This window comes from Anopheles coustani, chromosome 3 (genome assembly GCF_943734705.1).
Source record: "Anopheles coustani chromosome 3, idAnoCousDA_361_x.2, whole genome shotgun sequence".
NCBI lineage: Eukaryota > Metazoa > Arthropoda > Insecta > Diptera > Culicidae > Anopheles > Anopheles coustani.
Window position 1 is genome coordinate 64,596,158 of NC_071288.1, and position 20,332 is coordinate 64,616,489.

Genomic DNA, 20,332 nt, shown 5'->3' on the forward strand with positions numbered 1-20,332 from the left:
AAATATCGTGGGATATGCTGCAAACACGCCATGTACCGGCACCCGGTGGAAATAAATTACCCAAACCATTTGTGGGTGCGTGTTTCAATTTCAATTTCAACCTAGTTTGCCCCTTTTTATCGATATGGTTGAAGCGTTCTTGCAACGACAAATGTTTTGGCTTTCCGATCTGAAATCTAAATAGTATAATGAATTTACTTTGTTCTGGCTGTGATGTATATCTAGCAGGTATATTTAACAATATTTGTTTATTTATAGTTTTTCGTAAATCCTTGTCATCTTAAGTACTGACACAGTCAAACAATGAGATCCTACGTTGAAGAATAAATTCTTCTTAGAAGACTGTTTAACAGAGAAATAGCAACAAATTTCTAAGAGAAATGTTAGTCTGTTGCATTACTTAAAGATTAAATTACTATTGATATCGGAGTTCAGAAGACCATGTTTATGAAATTCCTAACTTGAACAATGTTCAGTTTGCCTTGTAGAATTAATCAATAACTTATCAAATGTATTAAAATAAACACTTCTAAGACCCAGTCAAGTTGTATAAATATATTGAAATAAATAGATTATTTTAATTACCATTTATACTCGTAGCATAAATAGCTAAACTATCTAATAATACAAATATTTTACCACAAGAAAACTTATCATGCCAAATATGCTGATTATTATTTTGATTTTGCTTCAAGTTTTACTTAATTGGATTTTGATTGGAATGTTAGTTAAATGAATGCATTGAATGATTAAAAGTTTATTTTTTAATATTTGCACACAACGTTCCTAAGAGAGAAAAAGTAAAAACAGGCTTGATCTTTTAAGGACAGGAATACAATTTACATGTAGTCTGTGAGCAAGTAATGCACGGTTTTATCGTTTCCATTATGATTGATGTATGCTTTTTATACACAGCTCGCTCCTTCCATTTTTTTTCTACGTCATCTCCCGCTAAATCGGTTACCCTCACGGCGTAATGCTCGCCCCTTTGTAGGCTTTACATTGTTTTAGCGCTAACAGTGAGCGCCGAAGGTGAAGCTTGTAAAATCAGAAAATAACCAGCCAACCGACGGTCGCCGAATAATCGGTTAGCGATGGCCATTTTCATGCGACATTTATGTTCCACCGGCACCGAAGCTTTTGGAAGCCTTGAAAAGCTATATGATTGTTTCGTGGGACCGTTTTCAGAGGATATTTTTTTCAATAATCTTTCGCCCGATTATTGATGGCATCGATTTTGGCGCTCTGGCATCGGTTAGGTCAGACGTAATGACAGTCGTTCAGTGTGGCGACCGTAAAGCTATCTCCACGTACGAGAGACGGTTCGAAAACAGATTTAAAAATTCGAACCATCCCCAGCCCAGGCAAAATCAATGCGAATGCAAACAGCGAAAAGCTAACGGGGAAACACGAAATGAGAAACCACGCACACGCAAAGGCTAGGTTTCGCTGGTTCGCATAGAAGACACAAACAAAAAATAATTATTGTCAAAACAGAAACCAAAAACCTGTTGAAGCGAAAGGCGGGTAACGTTAACCCCAAAATCTGCGGTGCACTCTGTTGACATTCACCCGAACCGCTAGAGTTCACGACCGGAAGTTTCAATCACAAATTGAACCAGTCAAAAGTGTATGCCACAGTAGGGGGACATTTTAAGAATCCGCAAAACCAAACTGATCAGCTGAGGATTGTATGACCGTTTTGCCTTGCCAACAAAAAGAGAATGTTCAGATTGTTGGATTTTTAAAAAATAATAAAAACTATAATAATGTGTCGTGTTCTCGATGATCGACCGATCGATATATTTCGTCCGTTCTCCTAGACGGTTCAGTTCAAAGAGACCGTTCTTCCTGATCTCTAGTGACAGGTGCTGACGGAGAGTAGATGACATACGTATACTCGGGTCACACCTGACACTACCCGTTATACCAGTTATAACTTCTCCGGGGGGTGAAAGTCGGTCGTCCTCGTCCGAAGAAGTTCGAAGTAATACATTTTTTCAGAATTCGTTATAATAGTTCTTGTTTCTTAATACTAGCCCTAAATGAAGCTGATCTAAACAAATTATAGGTCCATTCACAATTATCTTATTTACATAGGATGGTTCACTTTTAAATTTGTATGGATACCATAATTTGTAATAGTTAATGAATGATTAAATGAAAAATTAAACGAGATGTCTTATATAATGAAAAAGAAGGTGGTCAAAAATATCTAGCACGATGTCTTTTGATTTTGGCCTTGTGTCTTATCATACCTTTTCCGTTTTCGAACGGTTTTTCTTTTACGCGCTTTGGCACAATTTTCTTTGCTCGCGGTTGCAATTTTGTTCTTATTTCAGGTAATCCAAAAAGTTTCTGGCACTCGCTAAATATTGGTGAAGCCCGCTTTACAATATTTTCTCCCATCCGTCTATTTGATTTAATTGCCTTTGGCATGTTATTTTTTGCCTTAAAGAACAAAATCTCTGGTGTTCTATAGTCGGTGTTGCTTAATAATTCTGTAGCTGGATGATTTGTATTGTTATATTGCGCGACTGCTTGTTTTTGTAATAATCTAGTATCCGATCGTTCGTATTTGTGCATGTTCGTATTCAGAATATCCGTTATTGTACAGTGTGTGTTTCTAATCTGTTCGTTTGATTCTGCATAAAATGTACAAATCGCACAGCTATGGATACAACTAGGGTGTTCTGTTATTATAAGGTTGTTTTGTTCGTTTGGTTGTTTCACATCATCTCCTATTGTCGTTGTACTAACATAACGTTCTTTTGTGAAATTGTTATTGCTATGTGTTTCTGGTAGTGTACTAACATAACACTCTTTTGTGAAATTGTTATTACATAGTGTTTCTTGTTGGGTTTGCATTACAGTTTCTTTTGCAAATATAGCAGTTTGTTTTCCGTTATAATCGCCAGATCTTTCGGCAGAATAAATGGTTTCTAAACTTGAGGTTTCGGAGTTGGTAGTATCTAAGAGGTGTTTCTTAGGACTCGAAGAGTTTTTTGTTATTGTTTCATTTGCATGAATTTCTGGTGGTATTTGACTAAGAGCGTCAGCGACTATGTTTGTCTTTCCTTGCTTATACTTCACTTCGTAATCGTAATCTTCTGACTCTAATCGCCAGTTAAGTATTTTTGAATTTATTTTCTCTTTGACCTGCCAAAAATTTGTCAAAATTTCATCTTCTTCACCGCCGAAATTTTCAGTATTATGTGAAGGAATTCCATTATTGTTAATAATGTTTCTATTGGCTGTAAACCGACTATTCGTGGAGGAATCTACTTCCATTTTTTCTGTATGAGTTTTAAAATGGTTTTGTTGAACTGGGTTGACCTGTGAATATGTTTGACTTGGCCCTTGGGTATGCACAAAAGATGTTTTTGCGTTTGTATTAGTACCAAATGTCTTGTTAACTGCACCGGATTTTTGATATTTTGTTTGTGTCAATTGAGAGGATATTTTTTCATTTGCAGTGAACTTGCAAAGAAACGCATAAGCAGTTTCAATACTATCAGGCTTAGATGCTTGTACATAACCGAAATAAGGGTGCTTTAGCCCGGCAATGAATGCGGCAAGTACATCGTCTTCTATAAACTTGGAGATGGCTGTCCAACTTTCACTGTACACACTGTTCTGCTTAGCAATTGTTTTAATGTTAAGCATCAATTCTTTTGTTTTCTTATAATATGCATGAATACTCATGTCATCACTTTGTTTATTCGACCAAAGCTGGGCTTTATATGTGGCCAGCTCTTGACGATCACCAAAAGCTTCTGTTAGTACTATTTTTACTTCTTCAAAATTTATCGGGTTACCTGCTAAACACAGCACGTCCTTAGCATTTCCACAAATTTTATTTAAAATAGATTGTTTGTAAATAGCGTACACCTGGGAGCTTACTAAATCTTTGAAAATTTTCAGAGTGTTTTCTACTACTGTTAACCAAGACTGTAGCTGTTTTCGATTTCCATCATAAGGCGGTATTGATTTTATTGGATCGGGGATCCGAAAAACATCACTAGTAACAAGAGGCAATGAAACAGGCTCTGCAATCGTGTTTGATGAACACGTGTTTCCAAAGTTCGATGGCCTTTGTACCGTGGCTTCATACGCTTCCTGCTTTGCAGTTATTTGTTCTATTTTATCATTTAAAATGTTTAACTGTGAAATCACTTGCGTTAACACATTTTCTGTCGTTCCCATTTGGGATTGCGATTGTTCGAGCGACATCGCTCCTAGCTCAATGTTTAAGTTAGGAATCGGAATGTGAGCTAAACTTCCAGAATCTATTGAATCAGCACTTTCACTATATTCACTATCACTCACGTGGTCGCGTCTGCTAAATAATAGCTTATCCAGGTCACTCATACAATTGCAATAAACAGAAGAGGTAGAAAAAAAACTACAATAGATCACAAAAGCCGTCTATCTGGTAGTGCGGTTTTGTATTTAGATAACGCGTCTATCTTGTAGTGCGCACTATCTTTCGAACGCCAAGTTCGATGCTCTTTGAAAAAAAACTGGGTCAAAGGAGACAAAAGATGGGACGAATAAAATTGATGTGAGCACGTTACAGGACGGCGGCACCACAAATCACCCGATCTTTGACGATCGATCGGAGATGAAACCACGCTTAATAAAAAAACGAGTTTCGGGTACTCTTACACAAAGGATCACAAAAAAAGTGAATCACTAATTTGCACTGTTTTAACCTGTTCACTATACTCACATCCTACCGGCTGCGCCAATAATGTGTCGTGTTCTCGATGATCGACCGATCGATATATTTCGTCCGTTCTCCTAGACGGTTCAGTTCAAAGAGACCGTTCTTCCTGATCTCTAGTGACAGGTGCTGACGGAGAGTAGATGACATACGTATACTCGGGTCACACCTGACACTACCCGTTATACCAGTTATAACTCTATATTTAAATTTTATTTTATCTTTTAATACAAGGCCTCAAACAAAAGAAGTAATAAATACGACCAAACATTTTTAAACCTTCAAAGTCCATCTATTAAAGAACCCAATAAACGATGCAACAGCTGGCTGGAACCAAGCCTCCAAATTGCACCGGTATCTTGCATAATCAACTGATCAAGCGAACATCTCCAAGCCCGATCGATCAATGCCACCAGCGGACATTCACCCGTTTGCGTACGCTTCCTGCTCTTCTTGCATCTTCCATAAGCGCCATGTCGACACGGTGAATCAACGGAAGATGCGCCTGTTTGCCACACAGCATCGTGCGTGTTTATGTGTGCGACCCCCTGAAAAGAGTTGCTGCTACCATCAGCTGATCCGCCAGCCTTCTGCAACGCATCGGTTACATCTTCATTTTCTGCAGACGAGTAGACGACCGCAGCAACCGGTTTTCGGAGGCACCCGGTCGGGGAGAGGAAGCTACGCTCATCGCTGAGGATCCTACTTTCGAGTTCAATGTCATGAGCAAGCATCTGCCCTGAGCATCCGCAAGGTGCCGGTCTGAAGACGTTGAACTTGAGGGTGAGGTGAAATTGAACTTGCCCGGTGACATTAAGTATTTTTGCGTGCCCAAAAACGTGACCTCCAGAAAACAAATCCGGATATGAGTGCCTTCTGGTGTACTAGGAAATATGAACGTTTGTAGCTAGTAGACGTTTCAGATGCTAGACGGAACTTGGGTGCTGGTACGGTTTTATAGACAGCAATAAAAGCTCCACTCAGCGCATTTTGGGAGCTATTATTGTCTTCTATTACATGATCATATAACAGTCAAGGGTGCGAGTTGTGATTGTGTTCGTGAACTGCTCACTTCAGACAAAGTGAGTATCACCTCTCATCGGTTTAGCCCTAAGCCCTAAGCCTAAGAGGATCGAACTACTTTACGCCACCAGTAATATATCATTCCATTTGTCAACAGCCACGGTCTACCACAGCACCGTAGATCATTATCGGCACTCACCTAATAACTTAATCCACCTGTTCAACATCTGGCACGTAATCCTTTACTGTCCATTAGCGGAGGGCTTTCTTCGGCTATTTGGAGAAACGATCGTTGGCCGCAAGCATCAATCACTACCCCGGAGGCCACCCGAACCGCTAAGGGCCGCATAGCCAACCAGAGCTCGATCGAGAGCTCCTCCGTAGCAAGTTGATTCATGTGCTCCGTTGAATTTGACATTTGTCTGCCCTGTTGACCGCGGTAGGCTGGCGCTCGGATGTCTGGGAATTGCGCAGGTTTCATTGGAGCCATCATTCGAACGACATGGGTTGCGCAACCAGGCAGATCGACGTACTGTTATACATTGCACTGCGAAACGGGCGCGTTCGGTGCCGGGTAACGAAATCTCGCATACATTATCCGTAATTATTATTCATACAAATTTAACACCTATTCATGGTGTACCGGTCCCGCCAAACGGGGTATTGGGAGAATACAGCAGACAACTACTAAACAGCACGTCCCGCTTTGCGACACCAACAAATGTCACATTGTCCTTTCTCTCCCTCTCGAAGGGACCCTACCCAGCCTCGGTGGGAGGTATAAGCTGAAGAAATTATTCTGTCACTCGGTGGAAACCAGCCCATCTCATCTGGAGACTACACAGCTTCCAGTACTAGTGTCGCTGCATGTTAGTGGTACGAGTAGCTCAGCGAAAACCACAACGTGGGTTACATACGTTTTCAGTGCCTCGGGGCTGATGTATAAGAGGATTGTCAGGTTTGCTAATGGTCCAAACATCTAACAAATTAGACTTTTATGATTAAAACTTGAATATAGCATCTTTTGAAAAATGATTTTCGAACTTCTATTTCGAGAAAAAGTATTCAGTATAAGGTAAATTTTGTTTAACTCTTTAACATTGATTTGACCTCACCTTTAACTTACTTACTTACTTATGTGGCGCTACAACCGCTGAGCGGTCTTGGCCTGACGAAGCTCCATCCGAAACCGCTCACGGTCGCTCGCCACGCTGGTCCAATTCCGTATCCCGGCTTTATTGGCGGCTTCGTCTACGCCATCCTTCCATCTCAATTTAGGCCTACCACGCCTCCTCTGTCCTTGGGGACAGCCTAAAAGGACTTTACGGGCTGGGTCGTCCGGTGCCATTCTCATGACATGACCAGCCCACCGGAGCCTGGCGAGTCTAATTCGCTGTACGACAGTAAGGTCACCGTACAGCTCGTAGAGCTCGTCGTTATAGCGGCTCCTCCATTGTCCCTCCTCACATACGGGGCCAAAAATCCTCCTGAGCATCTTCCTCTCGAACACGGCTAAGAGGGTTTCGTCAGATTTGGACAGAGTCCATGTCTCGGAGGCGTATGTGAGCACTGGTACTATGAATGTTCGGTATAGTCCCAGCTTCGACTGTCTTGACAGGTATCGTGAGTGGAAGAGATTTCTCAGACTGTAATATGACCGGTTGGCTGCCAGCACCCTAGCGCGAATTTCATCTTCAATGTTGTTGTCGGTGCTGACCTTTGACCCAAGATAGGTGAAATTTTGGACGACTTCAAAAGTGCGTTCACCTACTTGTACGTCACCCCCGCGTAGGCTTTCGGCAATTGTTGGCAGGGCCGCTGATGGTGCCACCATCATCTTGGTTTTCCCCTCGTTTATCTGCAGCCCGAGGTTATTCGCCGCTTGCTCGATCCTTTGGTATGCTTCTGCTACATAGGAGAGCCTTCTACCAATAATATCAATATCATCAGCGTATGCCAGGATCTGGATTGACTTATAGAAGATGGTCCCCGAAGTTTCCACCTCCGAGTCTCGGATGGCCCTCTCTAGCGCTAGGTTGAAGAGTATGCAGGCAAGCCCATCCCCTTGGCGCAGTCCCTTGGTGGTAGCAAAGGGACTTGAGAGTTTTCCATCCACCTTCACCTGACAAGTGACGTTGGTCATGGTCATTCTTACAAGTCTGATTAATTTAGCCGGGATTCCAAATGAGCTCATGGCTTGATACAGTTTTACCCTGGCTATGCTATCATATGCGGCTTTAAAGTCAATGAAGAGATGGAAAGTGTTTTGTTGGTACTCTGCCATCTTCTCCAAGACTTGCCGCATGGTGAAGATCTGATCAGTGGTTGATCTCCCTCTTCGGAATCCCCTCTGATAGTTTCCTACTATCTCTTCAGCGTATGGGTCAAGTCGTTCCTGAAGAACGAGGGAGAATATTTTGTAGGCGGTATTCAACACCGTAATACCCCTGTAGTTACTGCAGTCTAACTTATCTCCCTTTTTGTATATGGGGTAGATGATACCAAGATTCCAATCACAAGGCATCGATTCGCTATCCCATATCTCAGATATCAGTCGATGAATTTCGTTCTCTAGATTTGCGCCTCCGTTTTTGATCAGTTCGGCTGTTATTCCGTCCGTGCCAGGCGACTTGTTGTTCTTGAGGCGACGGATAGCCTTTCGTGTTTCTTCAATGCTAGGTGGCTGAAGCATGATTTCATCTGCTGGTGGAGCCTCCAGCTGCTCGTTAAACTGATCATTTAGTAATTCATCGAAGTACTGAGCCCACCGCGAGAGGACCTCTGGCTGGTTGCTGACCAGATCTCCCACCTTTAACTAGCTGCTTTCAAAAACAAACAAAATTTGTAAACATGATCCGCTTGACTTTCATATTGTTTAAAGATTCTAACATAAGGATATTGTACATTTGGGATGTGGGAAGGATATCTTGACATGCAAAAACCTGTATTACAAGTTTTGGGATTTTTTTCATTACAATAATATTATTGGGCAAGTTCATAAAATTCATATTAAAGATCACTACCATTATGTTTAATGTTGATTAAAGAAATCTTTTTGTTTATTTTGTGCGATATCATGTTCAAGCTTATGAACATGCATTTATATGAATGTAGTTATTAGCCCATGGTTGAATATACTTTGCTCGGCGGGAACGGAAATGTAAAATATAAAAGAAATGTTCACAGCGCGAATATCTTTCTATGAAAAAATGAATAGATGGGTTATGGAGAGATTTTAAATCGTTTTTAAATTTTCCATTTTTTTTAAAAAGGTCGGTGCTATAGAAGCAATGTTCTAAACTGCAGTATTAATGCAGTATTGATGTACTGCAGCAAAACTGCAGTATTGCTCCAACAGTTTTGTATGAATCTATAGGGCTAGTGCAAATTGAAAATGGTACCAGATAATTAACCGACATTTTAATTATTTTCTTATGAGTGGATATTCATTTACGTCACATGCATGTGTTCTTGAACAAATCATTTATCTAAACGATCGTTGAACAAACATCATACGGTGGAATAAAATCGCTCCAAGGATCGAAATAGAACTAGTCTCCTTTATTGATTTCCGGTACAGTTTACAGCGTCGAGCGGACCGACGTGGGACGGCTTTCAAGATCGCCATGGTTTTTTATTGACCGTTTTCCAAGGAGTTAGAGCCCGCCTCGATAGGCAATATTTTTACCTAATTTATATCTCCTTCCTCCTGTCCACCGTCTAGAACCGGAACCTTTCACTGCGCGACGCACACGGCCCAAGGGTATCTCCGGTTCCAGCGGCACGCAAATAAAACATCAAAACTTAGGTAGGTTAAAACGGCTGCGTTGTGATGATTATTGCGTTTCTCGCAAGACCACATCCACGTCGTTAGAGCGATTAGTTTGCAGCTAATGGTGGCCGCCCAGGCCACCGACCTTCGTGTCCAAACGGCTGCTGCTGCTGCTGCTGCTGCTGTGGTTCACTGCCTCCGGCTCGTCCCAGACTCCGATGTACGTCCAGTTCGTTCGCAATTAATCATACGAAAAAAATGAACCACCAGCAATGCGAACTTATGCGCACCTCATACGGCCGAGGTCGTAGGCTAGCCCTGCCTCTGGAGAGTCTCTTTCCTGCCGAGATGAGTCACTTGAAGACCCTCGATGGTAGGGACCCGATCCTTCGCAACAATGTGCCCGCTACAATGCTCCGTAACCGGTGTGAGCAGAGAGGGTTCGGTGGGGACCTTGGCCATAGCGTCCCACAATTCACACCTCTTGACATTGAGCCGAGTCGGCACGATTGGAAATCGAACACCGGATGGAGCCACCAACGGGAGTCGGGAAATGCGAAAGAGAAGACGTAAGATCGAGAAAGCGAGTTGACGGCAGTGAGCATGCATGTTTGGTTGGATGCCGTACCGTATGGAGCTCATTTTTAACCTGGGAAGTACAAACTTATATTTTTAATTGTGACCAAGCTCGTCGTACGAAGCACTCGTGACCGTGTAGCCATCAGTTATAATTGGCATATGGGCTGAATCGATGCTTACTAGACAGATTTTATCGCTTCAAAATTAATAAATGCTCTCAAGTACAATTTTACCTTTTAATGCATCGTCAAGGTTCAACAAGGGCTTTGTTTTCATCAGATAATTCTTTTACCATTGTACTCTTTACTGCCACTTTATTCAAAACGAAACTATCCCATAAGGTCCTGTACAGGAAACTAATGTTATCATGAACAATGGTTTGATAGTGATGGGCAAAGATATTTTTTTGCCATTAGAGACAGACCAACGTTAAAAATGAATACTATATTACAGTCTTCACAAATTTTTTTTAAACAGTAAAAAAATGTTTATAACGAACCTTTAGGTGATTTTGATATGTTATTTTGATGCTAAATACGTAATAAAGCTGTTGATTAACGAAGTAGTTTCCTTGTAAAAGCAGAAGAAGTTTTGTTGTTATTATCTTTTTCTTTCTAGGACGAGAAGTAAGTTTTCTTTTTATGGTTGAATTGCTAATTTTGCTGAATTATTTTTTTTTATAATGGGATGGAGCTATTATTTTATAAAAGTAATCGTTGTTGATGTGTCAACACGTTAAGCGCTACGTCGGTCCCGTGGGGCTGACAGTGTTCTTTCCCGTAAGCCGACGTCGGTCTGCTCGGACCGACAGAGCCCGTTAGGTAGGTCGGCGTTTCTGCGAATCGCTGGCAGAACGGAAAGCAGTGCAATTTGCGCACAGCGCTTAACATGTTAATTAGCTGCTTTACATAAAATCTCCGTTAACGCTGTCAAAATGCTGAATAATTCCATCTGACTTCTGCTCAGTTCTAAAATCACAACCTATTATTTTGTAAAAATTTGTAAAAACAACCAGAGAAAAGTTATGTTTGGCTTTTCTGTTTAATCTTTACTTTCTAATACTTTTCTCATTGAGAATATGATGTTTTGAGATCGAGTTTTAAACAGGGTTGTGAAATATTTTTGTTACGTGTCTGCTTCGTGGAAAAAAAGGTCGGTTTTCGCGGAATCAAATATTATTGTTAAGGTTGTTAACATAAACATCAAACTAATGTAAGTAAAATGTATGCATTGAGAGCAAAAACTTAGCCAGATATAATATTCCTCTGTAATGATGTACAACTTATTTCAACACATATGATTTAACTTATTCTACACAATGGTTACAACATTATTAGTACATGTTCTCAAAACGACACATTTAATGAACTTTTTGTCGGTTATTGACACTTGATTATTATTTTCCAATTTCTTAAGAGTTTATGGCAGAACTACTCTTTTTTTAACAAGTTCCTAGAGACAGCGCTAAAGTGTGCTTCATATACGTAGCAGTAGCACCATCTGCAGAGTGGTGCACCTTGCGATGCTACGATTGTGCCATTTGGCAAAAGGCCACTTTCCTATCGAGGTGTTCCAGTAAGCAGCCGTACAAATCGACAGCCACGAGGACGCTCTTCACTCTACCGGGGAGCTTACGAGTGCATGCGCCGTTGCGGACATCTCCAAATAAATTTCACACCTGACCGAACGTCGAAAATGCGTCGATTCGGTTCGGCATCGGACGAGACCAATTGTATAAACAGCCATGAAGGAAAGCGTGTGGCTGAGGTTTTTCTATAAATGACGAAGTGTTTCAGCTATGATGAAAAAGCAAAACTTAACCTCTGCGACAGTGCGAATGTGCGAAAAATTTAATAAAACATCAAATCAATTTCGTTTTCATCCGTACATGAAGAGTTCCTCATGGCATGCGGAATTTGCGATGGTCACCGACTTGCATCATTACCTTTCCATAGCGATCTATGGTTTCTGCAGTCAGCGCATAAATGTTGAAACAATACATTTCGGGCCCAATCGACCGACAACCCAATCAATGCTCTCATCGATAACAGCTGGACATTACACGAAAGCGAACGTGTCGAATCAATTTGTTTTTTTTTTCTGGTATCCAAAAGATGTAACACATTGTTCGACTCTTCAGCACCGATGTCGGTGGAAAGAAAATCATGTTTCATTTATGAATCTTAAGCCAACAAACTATTGGTGGAAATTTGAAACCAGTCTGGATAGTTGCCACAAAGTGCTACAATAACCGAGATAACCGTATGCCCTTAAACCTTTGACGCCGAGCGACGGGTGGCCCAAATGGATTGCCTGTAAAAGTGTGCCACTGGCCGAGTTCCCAGCAACAAGGGAGCTCCCTTTACCATTTATCAGGTGTAATCGGGCCCACTTCCAGGCGAGGGCGACCCTTTTCACATTACGTCATGTTGTTCACGGGCGAGATCAGCGTCGCGTGACGCCCGCTTTTCGTCCAGGTTTTCGTTTTCGGAACCGGCCCGGTTAGACTTTCTCCGTCGTCGTCGTCGGACTCGCGAGGCTGCAGCCGGCGGAACTCAACCTTGAAAACGCAACCGTTCCCGCTAGTCGTGGCATTTTAATGGACAGTTACATGATGCCTAGTTTTGTGTATTTGGGGCCAATTTCGATGGTTTAAAATTAAACTGCCATCGGCGCTCGGTTCGATGAGTTCGCTCCGCTGCACCGCGCGATAATTGTTGCCATGAGCGGCATGACATTAAGCTGCCTCAGTCGCAGAGGTGAATTTGTACAACGAAAGTAAAAGTGCCCGCTCAGCAGCATCAGTTTCCCAGCGCAGTGTGATGTTGGATGCAAAACCGGTTTATGGTGGCACCGAACACGAGAGCCCGAGTCAAACTGGACCGCACAGGACACGTTTCGCGAAAACGATGGGAAATTAACTACACGACCAGCACAGCTCCGCTTGACCGCAAGAAGTTGACAGGCGACTTGCACACGACGAGCCTTCCGTTTTCTCCAGAAGGTGGCAGAAGTAAAGCTGGATCACCCGTTCACCTTGGTCGCACGCTCCTCTAACCGTCCGGATCGAACGGGAAGGCACGGTACGAGTTTCACGAAAGTGCCGCCCAGGAGGCCATCCCCGGGAGGGTTATCGTAGAGCGGGCCTTATCTGTGAAGAGCACGGTCAAACCGGATTTAGGAAGCGTTCGATGTTTCGGTTTGTCCTTGAAGATCGGCCGACATCTGCCTGCGCCGCCATGGTCGACAATGGGTGAAATAAATAAATAAATCATGCGCTCGTGTGAGCAAAGTGGAGCAGATTTTCGTAGAGGGGATCGAACAAAACAGGAAACGATCGATTTTTGCTAATCAATATTTTAGAGCCCGTGACCGATTTAGTAACCCTGACCGTCAAATTTTAGAAGATAATAAAAAACCAGTAATACAGTCCTATTTTCTATTTATAAATTACGATAGACGATGTAAAAGCTCCATGCCGTACTTCCGGCTGCGTGCAACTAAATCCGTAAGTGAATATTGATCCTTATGACAGTATAGTAAAAAAACCTTAGTTTTCGTCACATTCGTCACGAATTGCTTCGTGAAACTAAAATTATATTTCATCTCCCGCTACAACTTTAGTAATACATAGATCACATTCGATTTAATTGGTGGTATTTTGAGTAGTTGTATGTAATCAGAAAATACATTTGGTTTTAGTGTTTGATTTGTCTGCTCTTAAACACTACTGCCTCGAGATGTTCTCAGATCAATTAAAGCTCAATCTGTCAGTTTATAATTAAGTGACTAGTTTGCTCATATTTAAAGTATTAAATTTATATACTAATTCCATGCAAATAATATTTTCTCATGGGAACAGTCTAAATATTACGAATGTGCAGTTCTCTTTCGATGACGTATCGGTTGTGTAATATTCATAATTCTCTTCTGTAAATAAAACATTTAAGATTTCGCATAGGAATAACTATGATTTTTTTGTTTGTTTTTCCGCTTATTATAGAAAACAAAAGAAAAAGTTGAAAGAAAGAAAAGAGTTGTTAGAAGAAAAGTCTAACTGTATTCATTTGGAGCATAAATCGTGTAGTTTTAAAGGAGAGATGAAATAATAAAATAATTAAATAACAATATCTGACTCATTCAGGATTTTTAAGCCTAAAAATACCAGATACCAACAACAGTTTTTACAATGTTTGGCAACAGTAAGTATCACTTCACCCGTGCACTACGCTCATTTCACATAACATAGCATTTTTCGTCATATACCAATTTATTCTGTATATTTCTTGACACCCCATTTGAATTTCGTAACCGTCAGCAGGCTGCCTAGACAAATGACCTTCGGTGCAGTAACAAACCGCTATGGGAGTGCTAGGCATGCGGGACCCACTGTGCTGAACGAACATGTGACAATCAAATATAACGCCCGTTCAACATCGTTGAGCTATCATCCATCCAATCGGTTGGGCTAAAGATCTAGCACCAAAGGGGCGTGAAATAAATTCGCAGCTTCTAGCAAATTGATCCAAGACATCCATGACAACCGCGACAGCGGGGCGAGTTGATGAATGGAAATGAAGTGTAAACAGCCGTTTTCGTTCGGACTTTCCGTCGAAACCGTCGAAGTGATAGTTTTTGCAAATTGTATTTCGCAACATAATGTTGCCACCGTTGAGCAATGTTACTGGCGGTGGGTCCATATTACTTATTATTAAATTCTCTAAATTAATTATTAAAAAGAAAAGTTTATTTTTCATCATGTGTTTGTTTACTTATCGTTTTACAATTTTGTTATTTCATTTTATTTTTCCAAATTAACCCATGCTAGAAACAAATTATTAGACAAAAGGTTTTAATAGACTTCAATCAAAATTATCGAATTGGATAAAACACATGAATTTTGAATACAATTGAAATCAATGCTTTTACCACGTCGTCGGAACATTTGGGTGGGTATTAATAAATCGAGGATTGTAGCTAAGTCCTTTACTCAAGTGTACTGGACGTGGTTTGCTCGCTGGAACATTGTGTCTACTGTAAGCAGGATTTACTCCTTTTGCAGGCCCTCTTTCATTTTGAATTGAGCTAATATATCTCGGGGTGAATGACACCATTCTTGGAACATAGATCGGTGCGTCGTACGCCGTATGATACGCTGGTTGGTAGTTGTTCTGCTGTGGCCAAACAACGGTGTTATATTTTAGTGTAGGTGCCCTAGTCGTATGCATTTGTTCATTCTCTGCGTACGGAACGCGGTTAACGATAGGCACAAAGTGGCCTTCCGCCTTCGATGGACGGAAAACGGGGGCAACATTATTCTTTTCAATTCCCTCGCGGAATGATGAAAAGCTCTGATGATGTGGAGGTTGAACAGGATGGCCTTTTGTGGGCGGAGGAATCGTAGAAGGAACAGGAGTAGGAGTGACAGTAAGGATAGGCACCATGGAGTTTGGTTTCCGATTCGGGATGATATGTTGAATAAAGCTCACATAACTGACTGCTGGTTGTATCGAACTCTTCACATCGAATTCTTTTCCTGGTCCGGAACTGATTAGAAGATTTTGATAAGCCTTATTTTCGTGTCCCATTCCTAACGTCATGCACATGAGAACGATGATCAGCTGTAAACAATAAAAACAACAAATTTAAATTAAATTCTGTATCATAACTATAGTGAATAGATTATTAAAGCATAAGGCTCTTCTTCCTTACCATAAACATTGTTGCAACTGTGACCGTTTAACACTTGATCTGAAGACGGACAACTACCACACTGATGTGTTTGATGACAGTACCGTCTTATTTATACCACGAACGGATCATCCCACAAAAAGAAAGTAGTTGGTTTACTATCTTGCCATTCGTATAATAAGATGCATCTTATCTAACACTTCACAGCCACTTGGTCTCATTTAAAATATTTCGTTTAGTTTGAAGCTATTACCTAACAAAATGTAAATAGCTGAACGTCGTTTGAAACTACCTAATTGGGCAATTAATATTATGGAAATCTTAAGACAAGCACAGTTTATACTTTTATATACCACAAAACCTACATTCAATTCATCTCGCATAAGAAATTTAAAGAACTACAATACGTCCTAATCTTTATATCTATAAAAATGAATGTTTGTTTATTCGTGATGCTAAAACTCAATATTGACTGGACCCATCTTAATGACGTCTTCGTATGATTCGTTTGTTTTTACCCAAGGAAGGTTTAGGAAAAAAGAGAATTTGAAAATTCTCTAGGAAAAGCCGGAAAATAGGAAAATTCAGTAAACATGGCTTTTTTTCATATAAAAAATATAAAATTGGGACGTTGGGGGGCGCCCAAAACGAGGTTGGTCTCAGTTCCACCCCCCCATGGTTGGCCATCTCACTTTTTCGCAGATAAAAACAAAATCGTTACACTGGAAAAATTCTCAAAGACGAGCGGATGCACTGACAGCAACAAAACTTTGCGTACTGATCATGGAAAGGCTAAACTATAAAAAAATGGACCCGATCCCCTTTTCTACCTCCACTCCCCACAACCCAATTCCCGTTACTTTTGGGCCCCCCTCGTATTTATATCGCTTAACGATTTGCGAAAATACAGTATATTTAAATAAGGTGTTTAAACATATGTTAATATATGTGCATTTGTTTTTATTCGTTTTGCAATAACCAGAAAATCTTAATTAGTTTGTTTTAAGTAAAGATTGTCAAGAAATAACATAGGATAATACTTTTAGAAACAATTGGAAGTATTGTAAACAAATAATATAAATGACGTCGATTTAGTATAGTAAGTATAATTTTATTAAAATTCGATAAATCACATGGTTTCTATCAGAAAATCTGCACTTTTTACATCATCGAACTAGTCTCTACCATCCGTGCGAAGCGATGCCCCCATAAGCGACGTTCGGTGCGTAGGAGAGAACCTTTCCTCCATAGATCTGAGCTGGCTGAGCCAGGATACTCTTTCCGTACACTGGCTCTGCGATCAATGATTTCGACTGATAGATTGGTTCAGCGTACACGTTCTTGGTGTAGATCGGCTCAGATACAATGGTCTTGGCGTAGGCTGGCTCAGCAATGATGGTCTTGCCATAAGACGGCTCAGCGATGATGGTTTTACCATAAGTCGGCTCAGCGATGATGGTTTTACCATAAGACGGCTCAGCAATGATGGTCTTGCTATAAGACGGCTCAGCAATGATGGTCTTGCCATAAGACGGCTCACCAAGGAAGGTCTTGCCAATTGGAGCATAAGACAGCTGCTTCGGGGCGTATTCGAAGTTCTTCACATATTCTGGGGCCTGATAGAGGGACTGGGGAGCATTGTAGGATACTGGAAGAGCTTCAGTAAGCGCCAGAGGCTTGCTGACCACAACCGAGGGAGCGTGATACAGCTGAGGCTCCTGAATGATCGTCTTGCTCACAACTGGAGCCACATTCTTATGGATGGTGGAGTAACTCAAGGATGAGCCGTAAGAATGACCGGTCGGGATGTATCCAGCGCTGGCACAGGCAATAGATGCCACGAGTAGGACAAACTAGAAGGGATTAAGAGAATCAGGTTGATTAGATGGGGAGTTTTTCACACTTCGACAAATTGATTAAACTCACCTTGAACGCCATTATTGATGGGTATTAGATTCGCAGTGAGGTGCTTTGATGAGGACTGTTCAGTGAATGATGTCAATACGATCAGCTGTTTCGGTTTATATAGGCGGCAAACATTGACGAAAATTTAGCGAATAGAGGATGTGAGAGAGGAATTGATCAATAAAAGTCTGTTTCACTTCTTTTTGCGTGGTTCCTACTTCGGTAACCTGGCTTTAGTGTTGTTCACAAGTAATTTTGTTGGAAGTTGTGCTAGATAATTAACTTAAATTAGAACCAGCTTAAGTATTTACAACGAGTTTGGGGTCAGTAATCTTAGGAAAGATTTTCATTTCTCCAGATTTTGATGATTTATTTTAGTAAGTAGACATCGTTAGCTTTTATTTTCAATGCTTAATGGTTCATGGGAATACAACACCAAATATTATTAGAGACTGACCTGCATATAGAAGCAATACTGGTTGGAACGACACACTTTTAGCAAGTCGAAATCTAATAGTCTCAAGCTCCGAATTTATGACTTATGTCAATCATAAGAAACATACAACGACACCATCTTAATAGTACATCAAACAAATGTACAAATAATATTGAAATAGATCAACGAATAACGAAAAGCTACTGTCACGAATTTGAAGGTACAGTCTGTTCTCGAGTTACGCGGTTCTCGACTTACGCGGATTCGGAGATACGCGGTTTTCAAAATTTGACAGTAGATTGGGTTTATTACATCGATTTAAATTCCTGAGATGTACAACCACACGAAAAAATGTGTAAATTACACATTTGCATAACTTACGCTTTTAATTTCGTTTGTTGCAATTTATGTAGTTTGAATACGCTTGCATTGCATTCATATTAATGGACAAAGAAAAATTTTGAATATTCGATGATACATGTACACAATAGCTCGATCTCTTAACTCCTAATATAAACTATGTGTCAAGCAATATTCGAGATACGCGGAAATTCGAGATACGCGGATTTCTGTGGAACGCAAAAACCGCGTAACTCGGGAACAGACTGTCGGGTACAGCACGGACTACGATCGGATAAAATCCGTTCGAATCGAGTTGTCAAAGGTCACTCACATTGAAAAGCGCGGGCAAATCTGGCTCTAAAGTTTCGCTCACCTCCTCTCAAATGTGTTCATTTTACCTGCCATTTCGAATATGAACTAAATGAACTCTTTTCGCAAATCCGTTCGTTCCCGTTTGTATGGGAAGAAATCCGCGAGGTTTTATGCCGCGGATTCTCAACGAATTCGTACATTTGAAGGTTGTTATTTAAAAAAAGAGTGTTAATTGCTTATCCGAGGATCCTATTTGTAGTTTTTTTTATGAATTTATCATCATTTTGTGTAATTATTGAAATGATTACCAACGACTTCGTTCGAAAAGAAACAATCATGGAAACACTTAAGCGCCTTAAGTATAAACGAAGCTGGAGGCTTCAAAGGAACCTTTGAACATACGAAGTATAAACACACAGAGTTCATTTTTCACCGACCGTCGAACGGATATTTTCCGATCGTAGTCTGTGCTCTACCCGTGTATCTATTTCATTCCCCTACCACATCCTCTATTCGCTAAATTTTTGCCAATCGTCGCCTCCTATAAAATCCGAAACAACTGAACATAACGACATCATTCACCGAACAGTCCTCTTCAACGCACCTCACTGCGAATCTAACTTCCATCAATAATGGCGTTCAAGGTGAGTTTAATCAATTTGCGAAGGGTAAAAAACTTCCCATCTAATCAACCTGATTCTCTTAATCCCTTCTAGTTTGTCCTACTCATGGCATCTATTGCCTGTGCCAGCGCTGGATACATCCCAACCGATCATTCTTACGGCTCATCCTTGAGTTACTCCACCATCCATAAGAATGTGGCTCCAGTTGTGAGCAAGACGATCATTCAGGAGCCTCAGCTGTATCACGCTCCCTCGGTTGTGGTCAGCAAGCCTCTGGCGCTTACGGAAGCTCTTCCAGTATCCTACAATGCTCCCCAGTCCCTCTATCAGGCCCCAGAATATGTGAAGAACTTCGAATACGCCCCGAAGCAGCTGTCTTATGCTCCAATGGGCAAGACCTTCCTTGGTGAGCCGTCTTATGGCAAGACCATCATTGCTGAGCCGTCTTATAGCAAGACCATCATTGCTGAGCCGTCTTATGGTAAAACCATCATCGCTGAGCCGACTTATGGTAAAACCATCATCGCTGAGCCGTCTTATGGCAAGACCATCATTGCTGAGCCAGTCTACGCCAAGACCATTGCATCTGAGCCGATCTACACCAAGAACGTGTACGCTGAACCAATCTATCAGTCGAAATCATTGATCGCAGAGCCAGTGTATGGAAAGAGTATCCTGGCTCAGCCAGCTCAGATCTATGGAGGAAAGGTTCTCTCCTACGCACCGAACGTCGCTTATGGGGGCATCGCTTCGCACGGATGGTAGAGATTTGTTCTTTGAAAAAAAATACGCCGGAGTAATAATTGAAATAATGTGATATTTTGGAAACTAATAAAACTGTATTTAAACTTTAATAAGTGCTTCACATTTGACATATGACTGAAAATTTATTCATATGACATCTTATTTAGACTCAAAATAGT

At 41.0% G+C, this 20,332-nt stretch overlaps 4 protein-coding genes across 4 annotated transcripts in view; 2 read left to right on the forward strand and 2 right to left on the reverse strand.

The window, feature by feature from the left end:
- The window catches only part of LOC131259837 (glucose-6-phosphate 1-dehydrogenase), a 285,104-nt gene that overhangs the window by 75,657 nt on the left and 189,115 nt on the right, over window positions 1–20,332 (reverse strand). The gene's annotated exons all lie outside the window — the stretch shown is intronic.
- LOC131259831 (serendipity locus protein alpha-like) overlaps window positions 1–20,332 on the forward strand; it is a 162,050-nt gene that overhangs the window by 46,601 nt on the left and 95,117 nt on the right. The gene's annotated exons all lie outside the window — the stretch shown is intronic.
- On the reverse strand, window positions 16,973–17,729 carry LOC131265190 (adhesive plaque matrix protein-like). The gene is made up of 2 exons (XM_058267455.1): window positions 17,718–17,729; window positions 16,973–17,644 (listed from the first exon to the last, which is right to left on the reverse strand). Exons 1-2 carry the CDS (start codon window positions 17,727–17,729, stop codon window positions 16,973–16,975), a joined length of 684 nt encoding a protein of 227 aa, XP_058123438.1.
- Window positions 19,419–20,174, forward strand: LOC131265201 (adhesive plaque matrix protein-like). The gene is made up of 2 exons (XM_058267466.1): window positions 19,419–19,430; window positions 19,503–20,174. The coding sequence occupies exons 1-2, from the start codon at window positions 19,419–19,421 to the stop codon at window positions 20,172–20,174; spliced, it is 684 nt and encodes a 227-aa protein (XP_058123449.1).